General features: G+C 38.8%; 1 protein-coding gene across 6 annotated transcripts in view; it reads left to right on the forward strand.

The window, feature by feature from the left end:
* Window positions 1–26993, forward strand: part of FRY (FRY microtubule binding protein) — a 228467-nt gene that overhangs the window by 180583 nt on the left and 20891 nt on the right. For all 6 annotated transcript variants that reach the window (XM_063394764.1, XM_063394762.1, XM_063394765.1 and 3 more), the window contains 13 exons: window positions 673–767; window positions 2440–3041; window positions 4599–4696; window positions 4795–4965; window positions 10034–10174; window positions 10922–11101; window positions 11797–11958; window positions 12768–12842; window positions 13890–14060; window positions 19755–19955; window positions 20442–20603; window positions 23992–24155; window positions 25013–25202. In XM_063394764.1, the coding sequence (XP_063250834.1) occupies window positions 673–767; window positions 2440–3041; window positions 4599–4696; window positions 4795–4965; window positions 10034–10174; window positions 10922–11101; window positions 11797–11958; window positions 12768–12842; window positions 13890–14060; window positions 19755–19955; window positions 20442–20603; window positions 23992–24155; window positions 25013–25202 (2412 nt within the window). The remainder of the gene's footprint in view (window positions 1–672; window positions 768–2439; window positions 3042–4598; window positions 4697–4794; window positions 4966–10033; window positions 10175–10921; window positions 11102–11796; window positions 11959–12767; window positions 12843–13889; window positions 14061–19754; window positions 19956–20441; window positions 20604–23991; window positions 24156–25012; window positions 25203–26993) is intronic.

Genomic DNA, 26993 nt, shown 5'->3' on the forward strand with positions numbered 1-26993 from the left:
CAGCTTCATTAATTTGGGCTTAAGGAATCCATCATCTGTCTGGTGATGTAATCTTACAATGTGAAGTAGATACCATCTCATTCCTCAAATACTGACGTGTTTAGGAGTAAAGAAATCTGCACCATCCATAATAATACAAAGCTTACACTGACTTAATTCAATACAGACCTTTCACAGCACTATGATGTTCACTCTGTTTAGCTAAACGTACTGAAATCTTTACAATTTACAATCAGAGACTGTTGATTGCAAGATTCAAGATTTAATAAAGAGAAATCCTGGCTCTCAGTAAGAAATAGACTGACATCACCTCCATATTTTACTTAGGTAATGAAACTGCCACAAGATGACAGTAATACTCTGTCACAACTGCTTGTGTAGAATTTAAATCAGTGACCTGCAAGTCAGAGGTTCAGTGTGTCATTACCAGTCCCTTGATGAGATATGTGCCCTTCTTGCATACCTTCACAGATCATTCAGAGGCAGAAAATAAAACACATTTGTAGTGACATTTTAATGTTCAGGGCAGCGGCATTGACGTGAATGTTGAGGTTTTTTTCAGGAGAAATTACAGGCTTTCAGTAGGTGCCTGTTCCTTTTATGAACTGAAGATTTTTCAATGTTGCTTTTTTGAATGTCTTTGTTAAAATGCTTAACCTCCTGCATTGATAGGGGTATGTAATGGAGGCACTGCTTACTTTGGAAGCTGCAGTGGATAACCTCTCTGACTGTTTGAAGAACAGTGATCTTTTGACGGTGTTATCACGGTAAGAATCTATTCTCCTCACTGTATTTTTTCATGACATTAAGTGTGCCATTCTGCAGTCTAATAGGGAGAAGATATTTTGATAAGACTGAGCTCATTTGTAACCTCCTGAGAACCAGATGATGAGCACATTTCAGCCAAATTTTGCCATAGTTGAAATCATGTTGATAGAACTAAAAAACCTTTACAATGTGTTGTAAATTCTACCTCACTGCCATTTGGCTATAACCTACTTTAACATCCTCTAAAAATATTGTAATTTTGCACCTTTGTCTTTGTCTTGGAAGGAACATGGGTTTTGTAGTACTGGTTTCTCACAGCGTGTCATTCTTAGGTGAAGTATTCCCCAGGAATAAATGATCATGGTTTGTTCTCAATACAACTAGGGAGAATTTTTCCTGTGTAGATATGGATTTTTTTTGATGTGTTGACCATCTTTATGAAACCCTTGGCCTGAAAGTAGACCTTTGTACATGGAGGGAAGTCACGGGCTCACTCTGTAACATGGCTGTTGACAGTACTGAGGGAGATGAATGTCTATCTGACTCCTAATAGTAACAACAGAATAGGTAACTATTTTTTAAAATATTGTTTAAAAGTTACCATGCTTTACCTGTAGCACAAAAATGCCAGGGCTGTCATTTCTGAAGCTAGCAGACAGGGTGCTGTGCCATGGCAGAACCCGAGGAGTGCCTTGGGACAGAGTAGAGCAGAGTAAATACACTTCTGCTTCCTAACTAAGAGCTGTTTATCTTTCTTTAGTGCACATTTCAGCAAAGAGCAAGATGGAACAAAGAGTAGGAAACACTCCAGAAAGCAGTGGGATGCCATATACTTTACCCTGACACTTGTTTCTAGGATAAAATTCTCAAGTACTATAGACAGTAGAGACTCATAGTGCATGAGGTAGAAATGGGATCAGAGTCAGGAATTAGCTGTTCTCCAGAGCCAATTTCCCTTGTGTATATCAACACAGCATGTTCCTCTCTGCAGGTAATTGGTAGGTATTGTCTGGATCATTGCATGGTAGTCCATGAGGAGGCATTAGTCACTGAAATTGAAGCACCTACACTTTCTGTAAACCATCTGGAGGAGATGTTAGGATACAGGCAGGATAGGATGCAATGACAACAAATTTTTGGAAGGGTCTGAATCGGCAAGAGCCTGGGCAACCACAGGTTTCTTGAGGATAATGGTGTGTTTGTGCTTCTGCTTAAGATATGCTGGTTTTTCTGCCCACAGTTCTCACATTACCCAGCAAGCAATTGTGCATTTGCCTGCCAGTTGTGCCAAGTTCAGGGCTTGCTCCATTGATGAGGGCACTTTAGAGACCAAAGCTGTTTCCAGTTTTGCCACTGTCCTATTGGGAATTGCCATAAGTCGCTTCACAGCTCTGTATTTCTTATCCCCATGTCATTCTTGCCTATGGAGACTGTAGGCTATCCTGTTCTGGTTTGGTGCAGTGCCATGTGTATCTCATCTCTGTCAGGTCTGTGGGCCTCAGTCTGTCTTCTGGAAAAAAGACGGCAGGCTGCAATAGATGGTTTGATGTTCTACTTCTCCCATTTAAATACTTATTTACAGTCTGATAAATACTTAGCTTGCATCTAATACGTATCCTTTCAAGCTGTGCATTCACACAGTGTAATGGATGTTATGAATCTTGGTTTCAGTTCATCTTCACCAGATTTAACGTCCAACACCAAGCTGACCGCAAACCGGAAGAGCACGGGGCAGCTGAACATGAATCCTGCAAATGGCAACACAGCCACTGCTGAGCGAAGTAGACACCAGAGGAGCTTTTCTGTGCCCAAGAAGTTTGGAGATGTGGACAAGTCCTCAGACCCACCACGCAGTGCCACACTAGACAGAATTCAAGCATGCACCCAGCAAGGCCTGTCTTCTAAAACAAGAAGTTCATCCTCTCTCAAGGACAGTCTCACCGATCCATCCCATATTAACAATCCAACCAACCTACTGGCCACCATCTTCTGGGTTGCTGTGGCTTTGATGGAATCAGATTTTGAGTTTGAGTACCTAATGGCGCTGCGGTTGCTGAATAAACTTCTGGCTCATTTGCCACTAGATAAAGCTGAAAATCGGGAGAAGTTAGAGAAGCTGCAAGGGCAACTGAAATGGGCAGACTTCTCAGGACTCCAGCAACTACTCCTGAAAGGATTCACTTCCCTTACTACCACGGACCTCACACTGCAGCTTTTTAGTTTGCTGACACCAGTGTCTCGAATATCTATGGTGGATTCCTCTCAAGCTATAGGTAAAACCATTATGCTTTCCTCTTTTTCAGTTTCTGCTGCATTGACATAGACAGACCTTGTTCAGCTCTGAACAAAACCAAAACCAGCAGTTTTTCTTTCTCTTTGACTATAGCATAATGTACTTTTGCTTTGGGCTGCATGAGCTTTTTTTGAAATTTCATAGAAATAATGACCTGTTTCTAGAAAGTGAAGCCATTGCACAATAATTTTTGGAGGAGAGAAATGTATTACTTAGCATTTCATTTCTAGGGCTATAGCAGCATATAAAGTTTCTGATGGGTGACAAAGTAAATATGTAAGGAGATACTGTCAAAACTTGTATTACCTACTTCGGTCAGTTTTTCTTTCAATTGTTTTCAGACTATGTCAAACTGCTTGATTTTAAATTAGTATTTTGTGGTATTTTCTCTAAAAATATAAATATCAAAAACTCTTGTACACTCTAGATAAACTGCAAGAGCTCAATAGTGAGTGAAGAGAGAGGCCTGGGTAATAAGGAAATGAGATAGCATTTTGAAATTCCCCATTATTTAGCAGAGGTTGCGACCACTTCTTAATTATATTTCCTGAAGAGAGCTTCTGCATTGTTCCAGATTTTTACCCTTCTCTTTTGGTCAGAAATACAGATACTAAGACAAATGTCTAGGCTTTACAACTAAGTCATAACAAGCCTAGACACAGAGTAAAGGGATGAGTGCCATGAACAGCCTGCCCATCTCTAAACACCTATGTGGTGCCTGTGTTCCCAGCTTTGGCTGGGCAGTTCACACATTGAATTGTTGTGACTACCATTTGGAGGTATCTTCCCTTCTCCCTGAGTACAGAGGATGGGTAGGGAAACCATGATCCTAATTTCAGCAACTTGTTTAATTGTGTAGAATGAGAGGGAATGAACAGTTAGAACATTATTTTCATAGAACAAATTCTTTCTTTTCAAAAAGCAGATTGTGTCCAGATACAATTAGTTCACTTCTGAGATCCCACCTGAACCTGATCAGCTTTTGTTACTGCTCTCTGTTACAACTGCTGCAGGTATTTCATCAACTGCCTTGAGCTATGAGTTGGTGCAGAAGAGCTGAATCGCAGTTGCAGACAGCACTTAAGCTAATTACAGCACCTGGAACTGGGTGCATTATTAATACCTTGAACAGTATGAAACAATGGAAGCTGTGCCTGGCAGCTGACCAGAACAGTTGTTTATTAATCAATGCTCACTGAATTTCTTTTTGTGTTTTAGCAGCTGTAGTGAAAATGCCACTGGTTAAGACTGTCAATAAGCCAGTTAAGTGGAAAAGATAAAAATGATCTGTAACAGGAATGTGCAGCAGTGTTTGCAGAAATAGGCTCACGCTTTACAAGAGTATTGTTGCCTAAATGACATACTGGATTTTCCAGTTAAGGCCCCTTTAAGACAGTGGTGTGACCTGACAGGGTCTGTGTGAGTTTATGGCTAATGTAACATTGAAACCGTGACCTCCCACGAAACACCAATTTAAAGATCACTGTGGCTCTTGCTGTCCAGAATTTATGTTTTGTTCTGTATTTTCTTATTCTAGGATTTCCACTGAATGTTTTGTGTCTCCTGCCCCATTTAATTCAGCATTTTGACAGTCCAAACCAGTTTTGTAAAGACATAGCTGAAAGGATTGCTCAGGTATCAAAATCATTTGCTGTTTTGTACATCCTCAAACCCTGAAACTGCAAGTGCAGTTGCCTTGTTCTTGATATGTTTTGATGTTTATGTTTAATTAGGTTTGTTTGGAGGAGAAGAATCCCAAGCTATCAAATCTTGCCCATGTCATGACCCTTTATAAAACACACAGCTACACAAGGGACTGTGCTACCTGGGTAAATGTGGTTTGCCGTTACCTTCATGAAGCATTTGCTGATATTACTCTGAGCATGGTTACATATTTGGCTGAGGTAAGTTTTCAGAAACTTTTTACTGTTCTAACTCTTCTGTTGCCCAACAGCCCAGAGAGATGAAGTGTGCCAGCAAATTACTGGGAGCTCTGCATCTGTTATTTATAATTAAAAGCAGAAATTGGCAGAAAAAAGCAGAATTACTTTAAAAAATCAATATTGAACACTAAAACAAAAGCTGATGCATCTTAAAGCAGATTCCTTCATCAGCCAGTTGGATTTTCCAGTTGTGAAAGTGGGAGGAAACTGGACATTTCTTTATATCCCATTGAGGAAAATCAGAAGACTAACTCCACAGTGGATTTTCCAGCATAGTAAGATACCATCTGCTATATAAGGATCTGGTTCTTGATACAAATTTGTGTGCATTCCTCTAATACTGAATGGTATCATCTTACTGCAGAGGTTTTCCTGTGCTCATTGTTTACTCCTAACATTTTTCACGTGTAGAGTATAGTGCTGATGCAGTGGTGTTTCTGGGGGTCCAAGGTTCAGAGCTGCTCTTTAGAATGAGGCTGCTTGGTATTCCTGCAGCCCTGTTGTCAGATCACTTTCAGGACAACATTTTCTTACAGAGTTCTCACATTTATCCCTTCCCTGCTGAGTTGCCTTCAGTCTCCCCTCTCATCCAGGGAGAAGACAATTCTGTATTCACAGAATCACAGAATTCTTTTTAGGCTCGAAAAGACTTTTGATATCCTCAAGTCCAATCCCAAATCTAACACTGCCAAGTCCACCACTAAATTTCCTTCATTACCACATTTACACATCTTTTAAATATCTCCAGGGATGGTGAGTCCACCCTTTTCCTGGGCAGCCTGTTCCAGTGCTGGCAACTGTTTTGATGAAGAAATTTTTCCAAACAGTCAATCTAAACCTTCCCTGGCCTGAATTGGGACCATTTCCTCTTATACTATCAATTGGTACTCTGGAGAAGAGGTTGACACTCATCTCTCCCCATAAATTAACCGGTGTCTGCCAAAGGATCTATAAAAAACCCTCAGGCATCTCTGATACTGGCTATTCACAAATTTTCATGAACCTAAAAAGCCAAGTGCTGCTCCCACAGTCATTTAAGGCTTCAGAGCAAACTCGATCCAGCTGCCTCAGGCTGCAGTTCCTCACCTTGCTTGCGTGTGGAGGCTCTAATTAAACAATTGTGTATGATCTTAAGTGATGGTGAAAGCCATTGACTCTCCTGTAGGAACCTTAAACAGGACCTTGAGGTTTTCCAGTCTCTTTTCAAGTCCAAATACTCTGGAGAACTATAAGCTCTTCTAATGAAGAGCTCTTCATAACATTGAACCCTCCAGAGTTAAGTGTCTTCTTCACATTGGAAGCTCGTATTCCTAATAAAAAAATGCTATTAAAACTATATTTGTGATGAAGAAATGCTGTAAAAATGTAAGTGTTCAAATTGTTTCTCCTTTGCTTTCCCAGCCTTAGGAAAGCAGTGGCCCTCTGTTTTCCCTGCAGTGCTCTCTGTACAGTCCCTAGTGCTGCACCACCTCCACAAAGGCCATTGCTCGTGGCCTGCTGCCCTTGAAATGGGTTGAGACGTGCGTGTGGAGGCTTTTCTGCAGGGTTCCCCTTGCTGTAGATTGGCACCACCTACTGTATCAACAGCAAGCCAGGCAGGTTTTTGCTGTAACTACGACACATTCCTCACATAGCACCACCAGCAGCAGGATGACAGAGTTGTAGGCACTGACTTCCCTTCTCTGTATTTACCTTGAGTGCAGCTCTGTTGAGTCATGTCTGGAGAATATTTATATGGGCACAGAGCAGCTGCCAGTCTGGTGGTGTAGCAAAAGGCAAGAAGAAGAAACAATCTTATTCAGCCTGCTGTGGCCTTGAATTTTTTTTTCCAGCTTTCAGTGTGTTTCCTGTTTTCTGCTTAGTTAATCCCCAGGCCAGGATAAACAATGTGCCCCTGTCTCCTATAAACCAGCTGTATGATATATAGTCAATTGGTAAAGCCAAATAGGTTAACAGCCCCACTGGGCAACCTGCACTTGAGTGTTAAAGCCGTACTCAGCCTCCAGCTGGTTCAGTCCCCAAGTCCCCAAGGCTCGGGACAGAGGGAAATTGTGAGACAGGCAATGCTTAAGAATAACAAAGGAAATTGTATTGCAGCAGTGACCCTTCCAAACACAGGTGTAGCTTCAGGAGGAGACACTGTACCACAAATTAAGAGTATGAAAATAAATGCTCTCAGCGCATGGTAGAAGTTTCTGTTAATGCCATTCAGATAAAATTTTGTATTTAACCTATTTGGTGGCATGTCATTGCTTGTCATCAAGGGGTATGATTCTAGCACAAAATAAAACATTTCAGCTCAGTTATTATCCAAATCTTACAGTGACAAGTAGTGCTCCTTAGTTTTACATATGCTCCATTCACGACAAATTATAATTTCTTCTAGAAAAGTACTGTGAGCTTTCAATGTACAGATGAGGAAAAATCACTATTCAGTAGTGCAATAGAACTCTCAACCTCCATAACCAAAATTGGATCAGCATATAAACATACTACTGAAAGCTTGCTTTAGTTTTATGCTAGATTTTTTTTTAAATTTAAAATTTAAACTTTAATCACGACAGCCCACTTACTCTAGGAGCATATCTGTATTGACATGGGTAATGTTAAACTGGTGACTCATTAAGTCCAGGGTCATGCTCAAACTTAAGTAGCTAATGCTATTAATAGAGAAGAAGGGGCAAGAATCCCTAGTGCATAGGAATATGCTTATGGTAGATTTTTCCACCTCCTCCATGTTAGATGGAGGATTGGTGATAAAAACATAAGCATTTATAACCTGTTTAAAACCAAAGGATCAGTGGAAACTAAACCATCCGTATTGCATGGGGAAGCATGCCCTACATAAGGCATTAATCCAACTAATGGCTTGTCTATCAGACGTGGTTTTTAAAATGCCCTCTTCATTCCCTCAAAACATTTTTTTGACTGCATGGCATTGCCTCAGAGCTGAGTATCTCTTCACACCCCCTGCCGGATTGGGAGGGGCAAAGGGAACTGTCTCCTGCAGTAGCAGGGCAGGCATCCCTGGAAGGCTCTCTGCTCCACTTAGCTGGGTTAGTTGTTGCTTCAGGAAGGTGGAAAATGTTGCTAATGCAGTGTGGATTCCCGAGCCCAGATGAGACCCCAATAGTTACACACAGAACAAGAGAGGAACCCACAATTCTTCAAAACATGTCATATACACAAGAGTAAAAAAAACCCCAAAAAAAGTCTGAGAACAGTTCTTCTTACAAATACAGTGGAAACTCTTTGTCCTGGAATTCTCTTATCCAAATGATGTGTTACCACAATGCCGTCTTGCTGCTATTTTTGTAACTTCTGGCAGCAACAGAATTCATATTGCACTAAAGGCATGTTAACGTTGCTATTCTTTTTTAAAACAGAAATGCTCTTTCTTATTGCAAATTCATTATGTATTTAAGGACATACTTGGACTACCAATGGCCACATATATTCATCTGAGCAAGTGAAAACTGACTCAGTCCACGAATACGTCAGGTTTAAGGACCAAGAGCTGTTTCAGTCAACAGATTCTTTTGACAATAAATTTATACCAACTGTAATGGAAATTACAAACTTTCAGAGATAAGGTTCCTATAACAGCTTTCTAAACAGCAGTTGAGACAAAATTCCCTTTATTTCCCAAGACTTCTTTTTTCTATCCCAAAAGGGATTGCAAGACCCTAATAGAAGGCAAAAAACCCCTCAGTAACCCTGTTTTGAAGAAGAATTGCTAAGCACATTTTCTCTCTGAATAGGGGTATGCAAGGGGCTGAAGATGTCTGAAGGCTGAAGCAGGTTGCCATGTAGTATCTTTAATTTAAAAATTCTTCCTGTCTATTGTAGGGGAATAGATAAGTATAATGAGTTCACTTTATTGTGCTGTTAATGGAGTTTGCTCGCTCTGTTTTATGAATCACTAATTGCTACTCACTTGTGCTGATGAAAGAAATCAGAAGATATTTAGTGGGATAAAATAGGTTCCATTTGCACTGGCATGAAACATTCTCATTCAATAAAAGGAGAAACCTTATCTTTCTATATCCTTTGAAGGATATCTAAAAAATTACTGAAGTCCACTTGAATAAGAACTGAATTTTTTCTCTGATGGAAGGCAGGAGGCAGCTTAGAGTTTTTATACGGAATTTTTTTTCTAGAATCCAGTAACTCTAATAGCCAGTGTTAGAACTTTTTTGTCAGCCTGGATTGGTAGGATGGTGTGTAGTACTGAGTCTCTGATAACCTCCAGTGAAAACCTTTGATTGCCTCTGAAATTTGTGGGGTGGGACAGTGCCTGTCACCAGTGAAAGAACATGCTGCCTGCCAGGAAATTTTCAGCTGAGCTATTTCACACATACAAACAAATCATGGCTGTCTGTATGCCTCTGGAATTACTGTCACACATATAACTGAGCAGAGTTGCATTTCCAAGGTTCTTTGTGGTATTCCAGGATCTATACTCAAGTTTCTGAAAATTCCAGGATTTAGATCAAGCCCTTCTTTGTATTACTCTCTACAGTAAGAGAGGCCAGGTACTCCACCTACTCCTAAACAGAAAATGTTTCTTTGACACTTACAGCCAGCAAGCATTGGCAGTGAAATGTATTTGATAAATATTTATTGATGTCTGAATAGTAGTAGTTTTGTTTCTGCAGCAAGCTTTCTTTTTTCTCACTGACTTCCAGCAAATGTAGACATAAAAAGATCCTCCCCTGTTTTTATTGGATGTGCTTACCCAATTGCAGTGTAAATTTTACCTACCAGTTTACTCAACTGCTGAATGTGTTTTCTGGATAAGTTAGGGCAGGCATCTATAAAATAAAACAGGCTAGCATTTGGCTCCCAACTTAAGCTCTTTTTCACTTCACACCTGTATCATCATTGGTTATGAAATTATTGTAAAATGGCATTGCAAAATCAGTGAGTGAAGAGAGATGAAGAGTACAATTGCTGCTTGTGAAACTCAGCTTTTTTACTTAAGAGGAAATGTCTCAAAATTTTTTTATATTCACTTTTCTTTTAACAGCTACTAGAAAAGGGCCTTCCTAGTATGCAACAGTCCCTCTTACAGATGATCTACAGCCTTCTTAGTTATATGGACCTGTCAGCTATTCCTGTGAAACAGTTTAACATGGAAGTGCTCAAAACCATTGAAAAATATGTACAGGTGAATACCAAATCATTTTCATATCAGTATGGACACTTAGCAGCATTTACTATCATAAGTTGATCTTTTCTGTAGGAATTTAAGATTGGAATATCTGGGAGGACTGCAAGTGTCTAGGTGGTACAAAGTTTGTAAACATGCTGATGCCTCATAGCCTGTGTGTCCCCAGGGAAGATGCCTGGAGGTGTCTTCGCTGTGGGGGAAGGTTGGACTTCAGCCTTGGGGCACCTCAGAGCAACTTTAATACCACTCAGAGCCTGAGTGGCCTGATTCTTTAATTTTTAGCACAAGGGGGATGTGGCAGAAGCACTTGTCTTCAGAGACCTCTGTAGCTAGTTCTTGATAAGTGAAAAATACATGGGAGTACTGGGAATTCACAGAGGTAAAAACCTGTGTCTAGTCACCTTTTTTATTAAATGGGGATTCTGCTATGGCCCTTATATTTATTCATACTGATTAAGACATTCAGGTAGGAGATTTTAATCCTCTGCCAAGTTGGCTTTGTCCACAGGTCTCCCACCTTGTGGGCCATTTCCCTAACAGTAACACCGTAGGCAAGTCTTGGTCTCTGATGTTGAGATTATTCTGCAATTACTCACCTTGTCACTGGCCAAGAGAGATAAAGATTATGGCTATTCCAATTCCACATTTTAATTATGTGGTAAAAAACACAGATGTGAAATGTAAATAATCTTGAATGTGCATGAATCTCGCTTTCTGTTTGCTGAGTAAATATATTATTTCTAGAGCATTCACTGGAGAGAAGCCTTGAATATCCTGAAATTGGTAGTTTCTCGTTCTGCCAGTTTAGTTCTACCTTCCTATCAACATAGTGATCTTTCAAAAATGGAAATACATCGGGTGTGGAACAGTGCCTCCAAGGAGCTACCGGGGAAGACTTTGGAGTTTCATTTTGATATTTCAGAGGTATTTTTTGTAGTTTTGCTACTTAACACCCTAATTCTGACTTCTGTCTGGGCTCTCTTACAGCAGTCTTTATCCTGCAAACCCTTGTAACTTTATAGAACTGAATGGTCCTAGTGACTTTAGTGGACGACTCACTTTATTGTTACAAAGCTGCAGAATTGTTTGCAGCGTTATAGATTATTTCATGTAGATAATAGTGAGCTGTTGAGGTTAAAAGGAAAGACAAGCATAAAAAGGCATATGGTACTATTTGCTTTCCTGTCAGTATAGTTCTGGAAAATGCTAAGCATCCTATTGTCAACCAAGAAAGCATTTCAATACCTGTTGGAAAAGGGCCAAACTGTTCAGCACTCTTAGGAAAAGAAATTAAAAATATGCAAGAAGTGCAGGTTTGAAATTAACTTCATAAGCTTTCTTGGGTTTTTGCCTGTTCTTATGTCAGGAACTTGCGTGGCAGTTGCTTTGAGCATTATCTGTCCTTGAACATGAGCCCTGGCTACTAAGTGTGGCAGTTGCTACTCAGACATTCACAGTGGAAAGTAAGAAACATACCAAGTGATGTGAAATTCGCTGCACTCCTTGTTTTATCCCTGTATGTGATCTTCAAAATAATCTTTTCCTCCAACTGAGGCGATAGGGCTCCTCTAAGTTCAGCCTGAAGCAGGGTGCTACTGAGTAACTGCTCTCTGTTTAAGACTCCAATTATTGGGAGGCGGTACGATGAGCTGCAGAGTTCTTCTGGGCGAGATGGCAAACCCAGGGCGATGGCTGTCACCCGAAGCACTTCTTCAACCTCATCAGGATCTAACTCCAATGTCCTTGTTCCTGTGAGCTGGAAGAGACCCCAGTACTCTCAGGTGGGTAGCCCACTATTCATTAGCAGGTTGCAGTCAGAGCGGCTGAATTAACACATGCTTGGGTCCTTAAATGCTTGTGCCCTCTGCGAGCTGTGCAGTGCTCCTGGCTGCCTGGGGCAGTGCCAGCATCTGACCCTGTGTGCTGAGTGTCTTTCTTGGACTGCAAAATGGACTGAGTTGTGTCCATCTTCTATCCCAAAGCTGTTTTTCTTTGCAGAAACTGCATCTCTTTAGGACCTCTTAAGTCTAGGTCAGATTTAAGTAAACACAACAGATGAGTTCAGATATTAGCAAGGGGAGCAGGTAGATAGCTTGTGCACCTTTTAAAGTTATTTTCTTGGGAAATTCAATAAAAAGAACAATTTTCCTAGAAGTGATGTTTGATTACCTTATTGATTTTGGTTATCTGCCAATTAAAATAAAGCAGTGCAGAATAAAACTAATTTTTGCTCTTTTCTCTTTTTTGATATAGCAGGTTATATAGCAGTGACTCAGGCCTAATTCTGCAAAAAAATGATGCATGTGCTTAATTTAGGCTTCTGAACTGTCTTTTTGAAGTGATGCATATGGTCCAGTGTTTCCTTAATATACTCAATGGAAGTAATAGACTAATTTAAATATAATAAACAGCAAAATCATTAACAGTTATTTTAATGTTTCCTTGATGCGTAGTTGCTCTGAAAGCAATCTTTTGAGCATTTAATGACTAATTCTTTGGTTGGTTCCTCCTAACTAAAAATTGCTAATGTATGTTTCTAACCACAGGGTGGTTAAAAAAATACTCACTTGAGAAACATCTTGTTTTCTAGAAAAGGACAAAGGAAAAGCTGGTGCATGTCCTTTCCCTGTGTGGCCAGGAAGTTGGGCTGAGTAAAAACCCTTCAGTAAGTAGCCTTGTATTGACCAGGTTTTTGTTTCACCCTCTCCTAAGCCTTGAAAGCAAAGAACTGTGTGTCCCAGAGTTGCTGATGAGATTTGTATAGTTTTAATGTCACTACTGTCATTATCCTTTGTACTGGCCCAGGCTGAGTTTATCAGCATATGGACCAGGGAGTGAATGGCCCTTTCACTTAAAGAGGATTCACTTTGAGAGCTATCTATGGTTTTCCTGTGAGAATCTGTGATCCTGTAGGTTTTACTTATGCCATCTCAGTGGGTAGAGAGCAATGACCTCTGTATTACCAATCCAGAACCTTTATTAAGTAAAAAATTAAATTACAGAAATAAAATGGGAGGGGAAAGGGTGTGTGTGTCTGATTTTTCCATTAGACACTAGTTCTGACACTTACTCTTTAAAAAATAGTGTTATCTGGTGCTAGGAAAAGGGTGATTGATCACCCAGGCTGGGAAGCTCTTAAAATATTTAAATATCTTCTACAGACAAAAGAAAAATTTCTGAATGTTTCTGAACATGTTGTATGTCATTGTATTATGGAGAACAGGTCCTTTGTTTAAGATGGGAACTATTTAATTTTTGCAACTGGATTGCAGATACAAATATACTCAGTAGGAAAGAAAAAATTATAGCTTGTTGTATTTTCTACTCTTGACATATTTTTTAACAACTTGTTTACTGGAGGGTTTTTTTAATGAACTTACTATATCATCCCCTAGACAGTCTTTTCTCTGCTGAGTTCTCTGAATTTTGTTCCTATATATGTCTGTAAACATCCAGGCAACATCAATCTGCAGCCATTAGGAGGTAGCTGTAATATTCTTGGATGTGCTCCCACAGTATGAAGTTGTTTCTTTGTACAAGTTTAATCTGAAGGCACCTGTCCAACATAAATAATAAAGAGTGTTCTAAAAATACTCAGTGAAGGAATTAGGTGTGTACTGGAAATACAGTCTTCTGAATAACCAATTAGAGCTTTTAGGAAGAAACAACCAGAGGGAACAGTTTGTAACAAAAGAAATCCTTTGAATTGTAGGTGATTTTTTCTTCCTGTGGTGATTTGGATCTGATTGAGCACCAGACGAGCTTGGTCTCTTCAGAAGACGGAACGAGGGAGCAGGAGAACATGGATGATTCAAACAGTGAACAACAATTCAGAGTCTTTAGGGACTTTGATTTCCTAGATGTTGAGCTGGAAGATGGGGAGGTACAGTATCTTTTCTCTGAAACAGCTTTTTTAATTAAAATACTTATGTACTCCTTCTGCTAAACACTTCTCTTCTTGTAACATAAAACTTTAACTGCGTAACTATAAATGTACTTTTAAGTTCAGATTATTTATGATCTTCACTTAGTGTTTATTTTAGTAGCCTAACAGTAAAAAGACTACCACACCCTTCCTTTCTGAATCTGCTTTAGGAAACACTGCAAAACTGGTAGTGGAAAATAAAGCCTCTGTTCTAGTACCTTTTTGGTGAATTTACTTTTAAGTGAACTTACTTCAAATACAATTTATAAAGATCTAAACTGTTAAGAGAATAGATATATTTGCTGATTAAAAACGTGGAAAATGAAATTGTTCCAAATCTGTTGGTTCATAAGGAACACTCTGAAACATTAATTCAGGCCTTCAGGCTGCTGTTACTCCTGCAACTGCCGATGAAATCACTCAGAGATTTACCTTCCACTCTGCTGAAGTGTCTGTGATTTCATCATTTCATGCAGGAGCTAAACAAAATCCTGAGCACCAAGTCTTGACAGGTGAAGCCTGTCAGCTCACCTTGAGCTGAAACTGCTGAAGGGAAAAATTTGAAGAACTGATACATTTTGGGGGGCTACACTCTTTAACGTTGCTAATATCAAACCTGGGGTATTGCTTCCTATTTGATCAGGAAAGACCAAGAATTAATAACCATTGCCAAACAAGTCTTAACAGTTTTGTAGATGTTTGAAAGTTCAGCAATTGTTAGTTGTTTTGTAGAACATAAGAATCAAGATTTTCAGCAAACCTAGAGTTTAATAACTTGTCATAATCTGGACATGTTTTTAACATGAATTCTCTCAGTCATCACTCTTAGACCTGAGAAGAGTATGTGTACAGAAACAAATATTCAGTTTTCTACCTATTTGTATTACAGTAGTAAAATAATTTTAAGTTAAACAGAACACTCAATTGTGAACTCATGTACATCTGATTTTTTTTCCAATGAAGAGAAAGGATGGAGGAATGGGAAAAAATTGTTCCAGAGTCCTTATTTTTCCAACTCAGGATTTTCTGTATCAAAATTAGTACTCTTGGCTTAATGCTGCCCATGACTTTGCTAATGAAAAAAAAAAAGAAAAAAAATGTGAAAGGATAGTTGGCAGCAGTGGTTGGAAATACATTAGACAAATATTGAAGGAGCTTCAAGGTTCCAAACAAGGATGAATGATAAAAAAATAGTGCCAGATTGTTTGGCAAAAATATACTGGCTGCAGCAATATCTGTGTCTTAAATGCTTTCAAGATATTACAAGGATGTAGGACTGCAATTTTGACTGAAGATCACTTGATAATTTTTTGTCCACTGAAATTCAGGAATTTCTTCTTTCTCGTCACCAGTTAAAACCATATAGAGTGTATATATAATTGTGCAGAACGATTCCTTTTAAAATAAATTTACTTTCATGGACTGTGACTCCGCAAAGATTTATTTTATACATGTGGCCAACTTAAAGACTGAGGCCTAAATTAATTGATATCCTAATAGTCTTAAGTTGGTCATGAAACATATACCAAGCTTCTCTAGTTTTATGTGGAGTAAAATTTAAAATGTTGGGTTTCACTTAGTGGTTTTTAAATTGCCGTGGATTGTGTTCCAAAGTTTAGTTCAGGCTTGACTTACTACTGTTTTAAAAATAAATTCAGACCTGGTGTAAAAGACTACTTCTCTAATGACTGAGTTGAAACAGTAACATTGTCATCATATCTGAGAAAATTTTTTTTCATAAAAATGAAAAAACAGTGTTAGAAAACTAAAGCTAGCAAGAGCACCATCAGTCTTTCAAAGAAGTGCTATGGTTTTAACAGGCTTGGATTGTCCTCAGACCATAAGGTAGACTTGTATGAAATTTCCTAAAGATGTGAAAGCAAGAAATAGTTATTTTCAGACTTAAAAAGTAGAGTTGAAGTTTCTATGATAATATTTGCTAAAATTGTGGGCAAATGTTTGTCTATGATGCCTTTAATGCAGTGATTTTACATAGATTCTTTCTATTTGTTTTTCTATCTGTTATATCTGCTACCCAGGAACTTCAGGTAAGAATGCTACTTGAACTCAGATGTGCCAGCATATGTTTTGCCTTCTTGCAAATTTATATTGTAGAATAACATCATAGTTTTGCTGTTGCCTCCCCCTTCAGTGTGTGCGTAGGTGAGTGTGTGTGTGTGCTTGCATTTCTGACAGGTGCTTCATTTTTTGTCATATTAGAAATATTTCTGAGGTCTTTTTCAAAAAATCTGCTTGATTTTAAGTTTGTTTTTGACATGTTCAACAGTCTTCACAAATTTTTAAAATATCTTAATTCTAGTATGAGTGTTTTTCAAACTGAGCCCTTTCTCTGCATGATAACTTTGTTCACGGTTAATGTGTAGAAACTTCATTATTTATAGAGTTTGAGCCATTTGTTTGTAGGGGCAAATTATATATAATTTCCTGTTGTGGCATATTGTCTCCTATTAGCATCTTGCTAAAGCTGATGTCTGAGACCGCTTAAGAGTTTACATTATTGCCATCAGACTGAATTTAATTGAATAAATTAATTTCTACAGCCTAATTTAATACAGCTGTATGGTCCTACCAACTTTGCTGGACTCATTTACCCTAGTGAAGAAAACTGAAAAGACTCATCAGTCATTGCCAGTTTGGGACCTAAATATTAAATTTGTCAGTGTATAGAGAGAATTGAAATGATAGAGAATTTAACAAGTTGTACAAATAATACAGAGATCAACAACAACAGAGTTTTGCATATCTGTTTCTGATAGTTTGTACATCAGTTATTATGCAAACACAGCCCCAAAAATCATTGCCTCAAAATGCCTGTAACAGATACATCCATCTGGAAATAGTGCCTTACTATGTAGTTCCACAATACTTCTGCCTACACCCTGCAATATTTCAGTGTTTCCATTAACTTTTCATACTTTGTCAACACAGTGAGGATGAAAACTTGTGTGAAACAGGTTTTGCATGATTTTTACTGCCTCTGTGGAGGAGCTTTACTGCTCTGCCCCAATGGGATTACTTTCCCTTCTGTCTCTCCTTTCCCCTGGGCTGTTGAAAAGTTTGAAGTAGCTGCAAGGGCACATCTGCTCCTTTACCAGAGGGTGGTGACTGTAGGAAGTTCTGTGTGGTACCTGCTGGCCAGACACACTCAAAACATCTCTGTTTTCCTCTGAATTGGTGTTTATCACTGGTGACTTTTCAAATGGGAGATTGCTTTGCTCCTGCTGTAGATAAAAATGAACAGCCTCTCAAATACATCTTTGCTCTTTCTTGTTAACTGTGAAAGAAAGATTGCTAAATAGACTACAAAAACAACAACTCCATAGACATGTGCTAGACAACTGTGCACTCCATGGACAACGTGACCTCTTGTTTAAATTCAGTATGGTTCTGTGTGCCCCTGCAGCAAACTTACACTAATCCAAATGCTATGGGTATTTGAGTTACAGTGTTTCATCTCCATTACCCATTTCCCTCACTTTTAATTCACCACCCCTTCTAACTGCATGCCCTGGAAGTGTCCCTTTTATTTTTCTTCTTTTTGCTGGCTTCCTTCTTTGAGGCATTGTAGAATAAAACTGCAACAGGAAATAGTCCCATAGACATGGGCTGCTAAATTTACTGGTGGCTTTACTAGGCATCATGAGGATTAGGGTGTGATGACAGTCCTCTTTGATTGCTTGCTTATTTATGTCATTTTGTCATTTGTTAGTTCAGTAGCTGATGTGTTTGTGGAGGATGTCTCATTGCTGCATGTGTCCTCCAGCCTTTGAGGGGGAGGATGGACAACCAAAGAATTTGTTAAAATAAATAGCTTGGAACTGAACAGTCATTTTTATGATTTAAAGAGGCCTTACTTCTTAAGTCAGTTGTGTTCTATTCTGTTTTACACAAAAACTACCATATTATACCAGTTCCAGTATGAAAACACAGGGTTCTTCCAATAATCTGTCAGGCTTCATAACAATTTCATCTTCATTTTCTCTTCATTATAGTGCATTCCTTAGTTTTAATTGTTCTTGTGAATTGCAAGGGTTGTCTTTTTCCTTAAAAATATTTTTTTCTATTTTCATCATTGTTCATGAAATGGTGACCTTAATATCATGAAACTGAACTTTCTCTCCTATTCAAATTCCACAGTCCATTGCATTAAATGGTAATTTAATTTGCACAATTTGTGCAAGTTTGTTGATTGTTAAGGAGGTAAGATTGCAGTTTAATTCATTGCACTTTATGCAGTTTGGTCCCCATTCAGTAAATGTCTGAGTCATCCCAAAAGGGCATCGCTCAAACGTTTAAAATCACAGCTCTGCTTAAGGGACCTTACTGAGCAGAGGCCTCCTTCTCAATAACTGCCCATAATTTTGATCTGCATAAACCCAGGAAATAATCATAATCAGTTATTTGATAATAATATTACTTCTTAGGCAGAACTCTATATTTTTTGAATTAATATTTAAATTATCACTGTCAGCTTGAATTTTCACTGATTGACTTGCTTGTTCAAGAGTGTTGCGACTTACAGAGTCTTGTTTAAAACAGGCAGCCCTGAACCTTAAAAGGAAATGTTTTTCTCTGTAAATTTCCTTCCCATGTTGATGCAGGATTGGGGGCTTGCACCTAGATAAAGTACCCAAAACTGCATCTGAATACTTCTGGGGAGACCTTTCTTGCTGTGTAAGGCCCCTTTTGCCTCTGGAGGTCCTTGGCAGGAGCAGTTGTGGATTTGGTTCTGCATTTGCCAGAGAGGAACCTGGCTAAATTCAGGAAGGGAGAGAGAGAGAGTATTGCAATCAGGGAAAAGGCATACAGTCCTCTGGAAAATATATAAAGTAAATAAATGGGAAAAGGGTGGAAAACTAATTGTCATTTTCATATATGAAAGAAATCAAGTGATCTTTTTATCAGTTCTGCAGCCTGACAGACGGTTACACAATATGCTTAATGCATTTGGCTTTATGGAACTGTGTGTGGGATCAGAACTGAAACTTGGATAAATAGAAAATGTTTGGTCCATTTCACTGTGTCCATTCTAAAGTGTGAGATCACAGACAATGCTCATCAGGCTATTCCCAAAATATAGTTTCAAATAATTCAAGTAGATTCAAAAATAAGCACCATGGGCCTAGAATAAAAGTTTTAAAGGTGTTCTGCTTAAGATATTACATTTTTTGTGTAAAGCAAGGGTTTGTTCAAATGTACTCACCATTATGGTTATGTATATAAGGCAAAAAATCTAAAATCTTTAACATCAGTTTTGCAATTGAACCATTGGTAGTAACTGTGCTTCTAATACTTTTAAACATCATGAAAAATCCTTTAAAATTGCTTTCAAACTTTTCCTTTGCCCGTCACTGCTCTACTGGTATCAAGGAGTGTGTATATGTGGACTTACAAAAACAGATTCTTAAATTAGCAAATGCATGAAAAATATCTAATACTGAAAAGACTGAGGGTTCATTTAACTGCCATTTCCATGCTTCTGCTCTTATCTCCAGGTGAACAAGCAAGATAATGCTTATTTGAAGTTTTTACTATATTTTTTCATCAAAATATTTCTGGAGCTAACTTTGATCGGGTGTTAGCACACGAGTAGTTTGGTATCAAGCACGCTGACCCTCTGTGTGATTTCAGGGTGAGAGCATGGACAACTTCAACTGGGGAGTGCGCAGACGGTCCCTGGACAGCCTGGACAAGTGTGACATGCAGCTGATGGAGGAGAACCAGCTCTCAGGGAGCACACCCAGCCTGAACAAAATGAACCACGAGGACTCGGATGAGTCATCAGAGGAGGAGGACCTGACCACCAGCCAAATCTTGGAGAACTCAGACCTAGTAAGTTGCAAACTGGAAATTTATGAAAAGATAGGGTGGTGGCTTTATATAAGCTGGGTTTTTGGTTTCCTCTGCCCAGGTGCAATCTTATGATCTGAAATTGATGGGTGCATTTTCCCATACTGGCAAAGGTAAACAGGAATTTTAATGCAAAGTTTGAAACACAGGAATCATCAGATCTTATTATTTGCCTTTTTTTACCATGGGACAATTTTTGACATTTGGCTGATGTATTTCATGCTTAAAGAAGTAGAACAAGACTCCAGGTTGGTAAATGGTGTCATAAATTTTCATTGTTCACTTCTGGGATGCTTTTAATAAAATTTTTACAGCAGAAATATTGAAAGGGGTGTGTCTATATACAAACTAAGAGAGCCACTGTCACTGCACGTTAGGACCCTGTCTGCTTTGCATGGTCATGAAGGCAGCTTGTGGTAGGATAGCTGTATATTTAGTTCTTTTGTGCTTTTGTTGTCTTTTAAACAGATTATAAATCTTTCCCCATCTGAGGATGCAAATCATATTGACTCACTTTCTACATCGTGTGACACAACCTCAGCAGACCCTCATCATTTTAATATGGGAACAACCAGTTTTGATGTGTCTTTGCCTGGTATGAATAATCTCCAGGTGTCTGAAGGACCCAAGGTGAATACATTTTTTTCTTTCTTTTCCAACTGGACTGTATTTTATGTAACATTGTTACAATTTTTTTTGCTTACACTTTCATAAAGGGTTTGATTTGTGAAATCAAGTACATTCTGGCTTCGTCTGTCTAATGGCATAGTACAATACATTCATGCACTACTGCACTTTCATACCATTTCCTTTCTACTTACACTTTCTTCATTAAGAGATTTTATTTATTGTTTCTTAAATATGTTGCACTACATGTGCACCAAAATACCACAAGCTTGTCAGAAGACAAGTTCATGAACTGGGTACAAGTTACAACTCCAAGGCAATATTCTTTTGTTCTTCATGCTGAATTAAGGGATGATATGCCAGCTCATGTGGTGGGTGTATGAGTGTATTCTCTGAAATATTTTGTATGTGGGGACCTATTGTACAGTTGTGTGCCCTGGATTCAGTACTTGCCTTTTGGCAGACACACAGAAATTTTAAATTCATGACCACAATATTAAACCATCCTGGGGGTGGGGAGGCAGGATTTGCAAGGATACAACAACCATGTTCAGCACAGTGTATTTCAGAGAGCTGTATCAGAAAATGAAGACAGAGCAAGGTTGGTAAATCATTATCAATATGGGGATGGTTCTTTAATTTTCTGTTTGACAGTACTTGGTCATGAGAGATGAGGTGAGCCTACTCCTTTCAGTGTCTCTCCAGAAATATAATCTGGTTTTGGAGGGTGTGTGTGAATTAGTGGCTTGATGATACTGTTGGCTTCTCTCAGTAAAGCTTCTCTGTCATGTCTAAATTGTGTGACTTCTGCAGAAAGAGCAGTGTATGAGACTGTGGCAGGGGAAGAATATATCTTCTGTAATCATTGACTTTCCTTCTTGCCCTTGCTCCCTCCAAATGCAGCCACATAAAAAACTGATACTGCTAGCGTTGCATGTTTCAGAAGTAATGGAAACTTCTACTGAGGAGGTCATAGAAAAGGAGGTTGGAATTGTGCTGAATATTGAACAAATTGTTTGTGTCAGAAATCTCTGCAGTAGGAAGGAAGGACAGGAGGAGGGAAGTGTTTGTAAGGATAGGAAAGGAGGGGAACCTCTCCAAACAGTGGCTGTGGAGAAGGTAAACTCATTATCATTTGTCAGAACAACTGTTGGTAGACAAGTAACCACATAACAACCATAAACAGCAGAAGTTGGCAGGATTTCAGTTCAGGAAGCAGCAGTCAGAACAGACACATTTGCAGGTGGTATCTGCAGCTGATGTCACGCATCCAGCTGCAGTGGCTGCTGGTGTGTACATTAGGAACTGAAAATCACAGCTTAGCAGTTCAATGTATGTCTGGAGGTCTGGAGTCTTCATTGTCAACATCTCTTTAATGTCCCATGTGCCAATATTCATCAAAAATGAAAAGCTTTGGAATAAGTAAGCAAGTGAAGAATGTAAAATTCGAGCAGTTTCTTGTGGAATTGACAGGCAAATTCAGCTAGTCCTGGTACAGGTTTGATATTGGTGTAAAATACAGGTTACAACTGTTACAAAGATGATTGAATTGGTAAGCACAGAATGCCTTATTGATAGGGGGTTTTACCTCAAAGGTATTTTCTTCTAGTATGCATACTTCTATATTTTTACTCGAAATAATGTGGAGTCAATGTAAACAAGTTATCCAGTTTTTAGTCAGAAAACTTGAAACTTACACCTAAATAATTTTTACTTAATTTCATAACACAAAATCTGAGCTCTTTACTGTTTCTGTTTTCCTCTGAATTCTTCTTTTCAGAGAGCTGATGAGGTGTCATTAATGCAAAGGAACTTCTTTTTGCTTCTTTAGTGATTCATACAATGTTTAGTTGTTGCATCATAAGCAAAACCAAAAATATCTCAGTCTTTAAATAGATACAGCAATTGAGAGAAACACACTGATTATGTAGCCTCTTCCTAGATGTTTCAATGCCAAAATCCAGATATTGTTGTTAACAGCACTGAATTAGTTAAACTTATTTTCTATTAAAGATAGTGGGATAATTCTGTGAGGGTTACAAAAATTCAGATGATGCTATGTTATGTATTTTTCAAGTTACCTAAACTGACATATTTCTAGAAGTGTGCTACAATCCTGCATGAATATTCAAAGATCACTTTTCTATTTTGCTTTTGGGCCATCATATTAGACTCCAGTGGGTGGGAGGTGTTTACTTCCTCATCTTTCCTCCCTTGCTCTATCCCATCAAAATGTGTTTTCCTCCTACAAACTGTCATTGGAGGGAAGAAACTGCAGTGGTTCTTTCAAGCTAATATTTAATATTTGAAAGTGGTTACTACTAATTCCTTCTTGAATAAGCATGAAACATTTATACTTTTTACCAGGTGCTTTGGTTCCTATTCTGCAAGCCACATAGCTTGCATTTTCCTTTTCAAGATGGTTCGGGCTCTGATTCGTTTCACTCACCCTCAACTCAGGAATATTCCTGTCTCTTTTGGTTAGAAAACAAAGCAAACCAAAAGATTATTCTACTTAATTTCTGATCCTGTCCTCTCTGTTACAAGTCTTGTTTGATTTTTACAAATACAAATCCCCGTGATTAATCTGTAGAATCCAAGCAGACTTGATGAACTGCAGAGGGTCACTTTTCTCATTTCATTTCACTTGCCCCAGATTTCCCTCCCTATGAATTCCCAACACGTGTATGTACCTGCACATGGGCACAAAGGCTTGAGCAACCCACTGCAGTCATCCCTACCTGAACTGCTTTGGAGGCTATAGGTGAGGCAGAAAAACGCCAGAAGATGAAAGCTGAAACAAAACTTGTTCAGACTAAAAGTGTGAGAGGAGTTGGAATGTTTCAAAAAGAAATCATGAGCTTTAGGTGCTGATAGATGGAAAAGGAAGGAAGTGAAGCATAATCCTTTTAACGGCCTGTTAGAATGTTTGGATTCCTCTTGAATGTAAATGACATGCTAAAATCAGTTCCCAGTTCTAAACATGCATATAGTCTTCCAAACAGTGATTGTTTTCAATATATTCTGAGAGGCTTTAGTACAGTCTTGAACACTACAAAGTGTTAAGTGACAAGGACAGACAGTAAACAAGGACCCTATTGTTTTTCCTGAAAAATTACTTCCGTGCTATGTTGCCACATGTGTTGGAATCTGAAATTCTTTGCTATACAAGTTAAAAAATGCCTTAAAAATAATATTTATCCAAGACAGAAAGTTGAGCAAATACAGTATTTTTGGAGAAGTTACTTCATGTAATTTATAAACTGTGGCTTTATATATGTGCAGTTTAACATGTTGTCAGGTGGGTTTTTTCATTAAATGCTTTCTATTTATTAGAGGAATTAACTTATTAATTTGCTGTTTTCTAAGACATCATCATTCACTCCCCTAGGCTGAAGCTGTACCTGAAGAACAAGATATAGCAGCCCATGAGGATGACCTTTCAGGGTCTACAAATGAACTCCCTGGAGCATTTGAATGCAGTGATAGCCTTAGTCTGGATATGACAGAAACTGAAGAGAAAGCTGACAGGCTGGAACAATTTGCTCTTGCTAGGTACTTTGATGCACCATTATTCACACAAGTTCTTTTTCAACGTACAACAAAATGATAACAAGGTGGTAGTTAATGGAATGGATGTTTTAGCCACAAGAGTTATAAAATTCTCATGAGTTTGGAGCAGTGAGAAGGCAATGCCCTAATTACCTGCATAATTATCACACAGCTGAAAAAAAGGCAAAACAAACCCAAACTTTTCATTCTAGGAAAAACAAGATACAATGTTTATGTACATCTATGCAGCTAGGCATTATAATATGCTTAATTAAAATAAAAAGAAGAATTTTTAAAGATTTGCAGTAGTGCAATATTACTTAGGTACCTGTTCAACAGATCAGATGTGTATTCATCCTTCTGATTTCTCATGAAAGAAAGTCTCAGTATTTTTAAAAATCCCAGCTATATGCTCTTAAGGCTGCTTGTGAGTGTGGCTGGGTCCCAGTAGATGTTATAAAAAGGCTTTAAGATTTTTTTACATGCCATCTGCAGCTCTTTCAGATTTTGGATGCCGAGTTAGACTGCAGTTAGCCTGGGGAGGGGGAGAGAGAGAGAGCTTTATTCTCCTGTGAAGTTTCAGCCTTCTTTTGCAAAATGATGGTACAAGAAAACAATTCAAGTGTTCTGGGATGGAAGAAGATAGATGATAATGGCCTGAAGATAGGGATTCTGATTTGGAGGTTTTTCTCGTTGTTGCCAACATCTTGTCAACCTTCAAAAGTAATTTGAAAACTCATGAATATTTTTAGGAGGGTGCTGTAATTGGGCCTGTGATTTTATCTCTCTGTTATAGCATATTTTATCTGCCGCCGTCTTGGCATTGTCCTTTCATCACCTTTCTCTGTTTTCTCCTTCAGTTTTGGAGATGTGGATCGAAATGCCTCCCCTCCTCCCTCGCCGTTCTTCTCCGCCATCCTGGCTGCGTTCCAGCCAGCGGCGTGTGATGACGCAGAGGAAGCCTGGCGCAGTCACATCAACCAGCTCATGTGCGACTCGGACGGCTCCTGTGCAGTTTATACATTTCATGTGTTCTCTTCCCTGTTTAAGGTGAGAAAATGAGTTTAAGATGCAAAGTCAACTTTTGTGTGTGGCAATTAGTATTTCTTGATAGCAGCCCCAGTGATGAACCAGTAGATATACAACCCTTGTAATTTTGGATGCTGCAGAGTTGCTGCACTACATCTTCATGCAGCACTGTCTTCTGTGACCAGTTTTGTCATGAAAATACTGTGTATCTCATAGTTTTGGAGGTCATGTTGCAAAATATGGATCCACTTTAAAGAGTGTTTTCTTCAATACTTTACAAACAGACTGCAGGAACCAGTAACTGCGAGAGACAAGGAAATAACCTTTTTAATCTCAAACTATTTTTGATCTGCTCTTTTATCTCAAACTCTTGAAATCTGAGCATGTCCATGTAAATGTCAGCATGATTAAATGGTCTGTACCTCCTCATCTGAATAGAAATACCCAGCTGCTATCATGTAACATAAATTCCAGAGACCAAGTCTGAAGACTAGAAATGCATTTCTCCTTTCTAAAACTGTATGCTTGCAAAGATATGAATCTTGCAAAAAGATAATATCAAATGTACGAGTTGTTCTAAGGAATGATTGTCTGGTTTGACCTGTAATTATTTTGAAAGCCTTTTTAAATTGTTTCTCCTGCAACTGCAGGATGTTTAGCAGCAGTGAAAGCAGTAGCCAGGTGACTTTCTACAGAGTTTAAGTACCTATGATCTCAGAGTACACAATGTTTTATTAACAAGGGGTACCCTGCTAATAAATACACAGTTCCAAGATCCTTTCGTATGTCTAAGACTAACTATCACCGTGGAGGCCCAACCAGGAACACAGACTGGGGACAGAGATCTGGGTGCAACAAGAGCAGCAGGGCAGAAGCCCTGCCCTTAGTTTATTTTTCCATTATATACCTGTGGCAAGGTGACCATGGATTGGAGAAGGGTATCGCCACCTCTCCTGTCACATTGGTCCAGGAGGCTGTCATTCAACCTCCCCTTGTCTTGGAGAAAGTATTCATAACATTGCCAATATTTACAAAACATGGTCCTGTGTTTACAATTCACCAGCGTGAGAAACTGCACGTTTCTCCTTTAATATGAACGCTCAGCAAACCAGGAAAATTCATGGCAACATCTCACCCTTTTAAGTATATTAAAAAGAAAACAAAAAAAAAAAAATGAACAATTCTATGACAGGAAAAAAGAGAGAAAAAAAAAACCTGTATAAAGTTCACCGACCTTCATTTAGGTGACGGTGTGAGGGCTACATGTTGGTCTGATTCTGCCTTTGCTACCCAGGGTTTCACCCTGAACCCCTTGCAATAACCTGCTCAAAATATCTCGAGCATAGTCTAACATAATTCAACCAACACCCTCATATTTTTAAATTTTTATAAGATACAAGGGAATATACGGTGCAAAAGGCAGGAGCATTCCAAGAAAAATTTAACCACTCAAAAATTCTGAACCCCAAAAGTTCTGTCCCAAAACCACAACCCCCAAACAACGTGCACTTTCCCCACAGAGGTCACAATGGCTACCATACATAAAACTGAGCCATAGCAAACAATTCCTCTAAGTCCATGATTAACAGTCCGCTGGCTCTCAGCATCACACTGCTTCAGTCTGTCCTTGTCCAGCAGCTCCACAGGATCCAAAGTCTCTATGGAGGCCATATAGGAAAAAAGAGAGGATGCCAGTCCGTGTCCATGTCAATCAGATCTCGAAGAGGCTTCTGTGATGGGTGGCACTAGGGTGGCACAGGATGCACAAGGTTTCAGGATCAAACAGGATCAGTCCAATGCACCTGAGGCAGC

Source organism: Prinia subflava, chromosome 3 (assembly GCF_021018805.1).
Source record: "Prinia subflava isolate CZ2003 ecotype Zambia chromosome 3, Cam_Psub_1.2, whole genome shotgun sequence".
NCBI classification, from domain to species: Eukaryota; Metazoa; Chordata; class Aves; order Passeriformes; family Cisticolidae; genus Prinia; species Prinia subflava.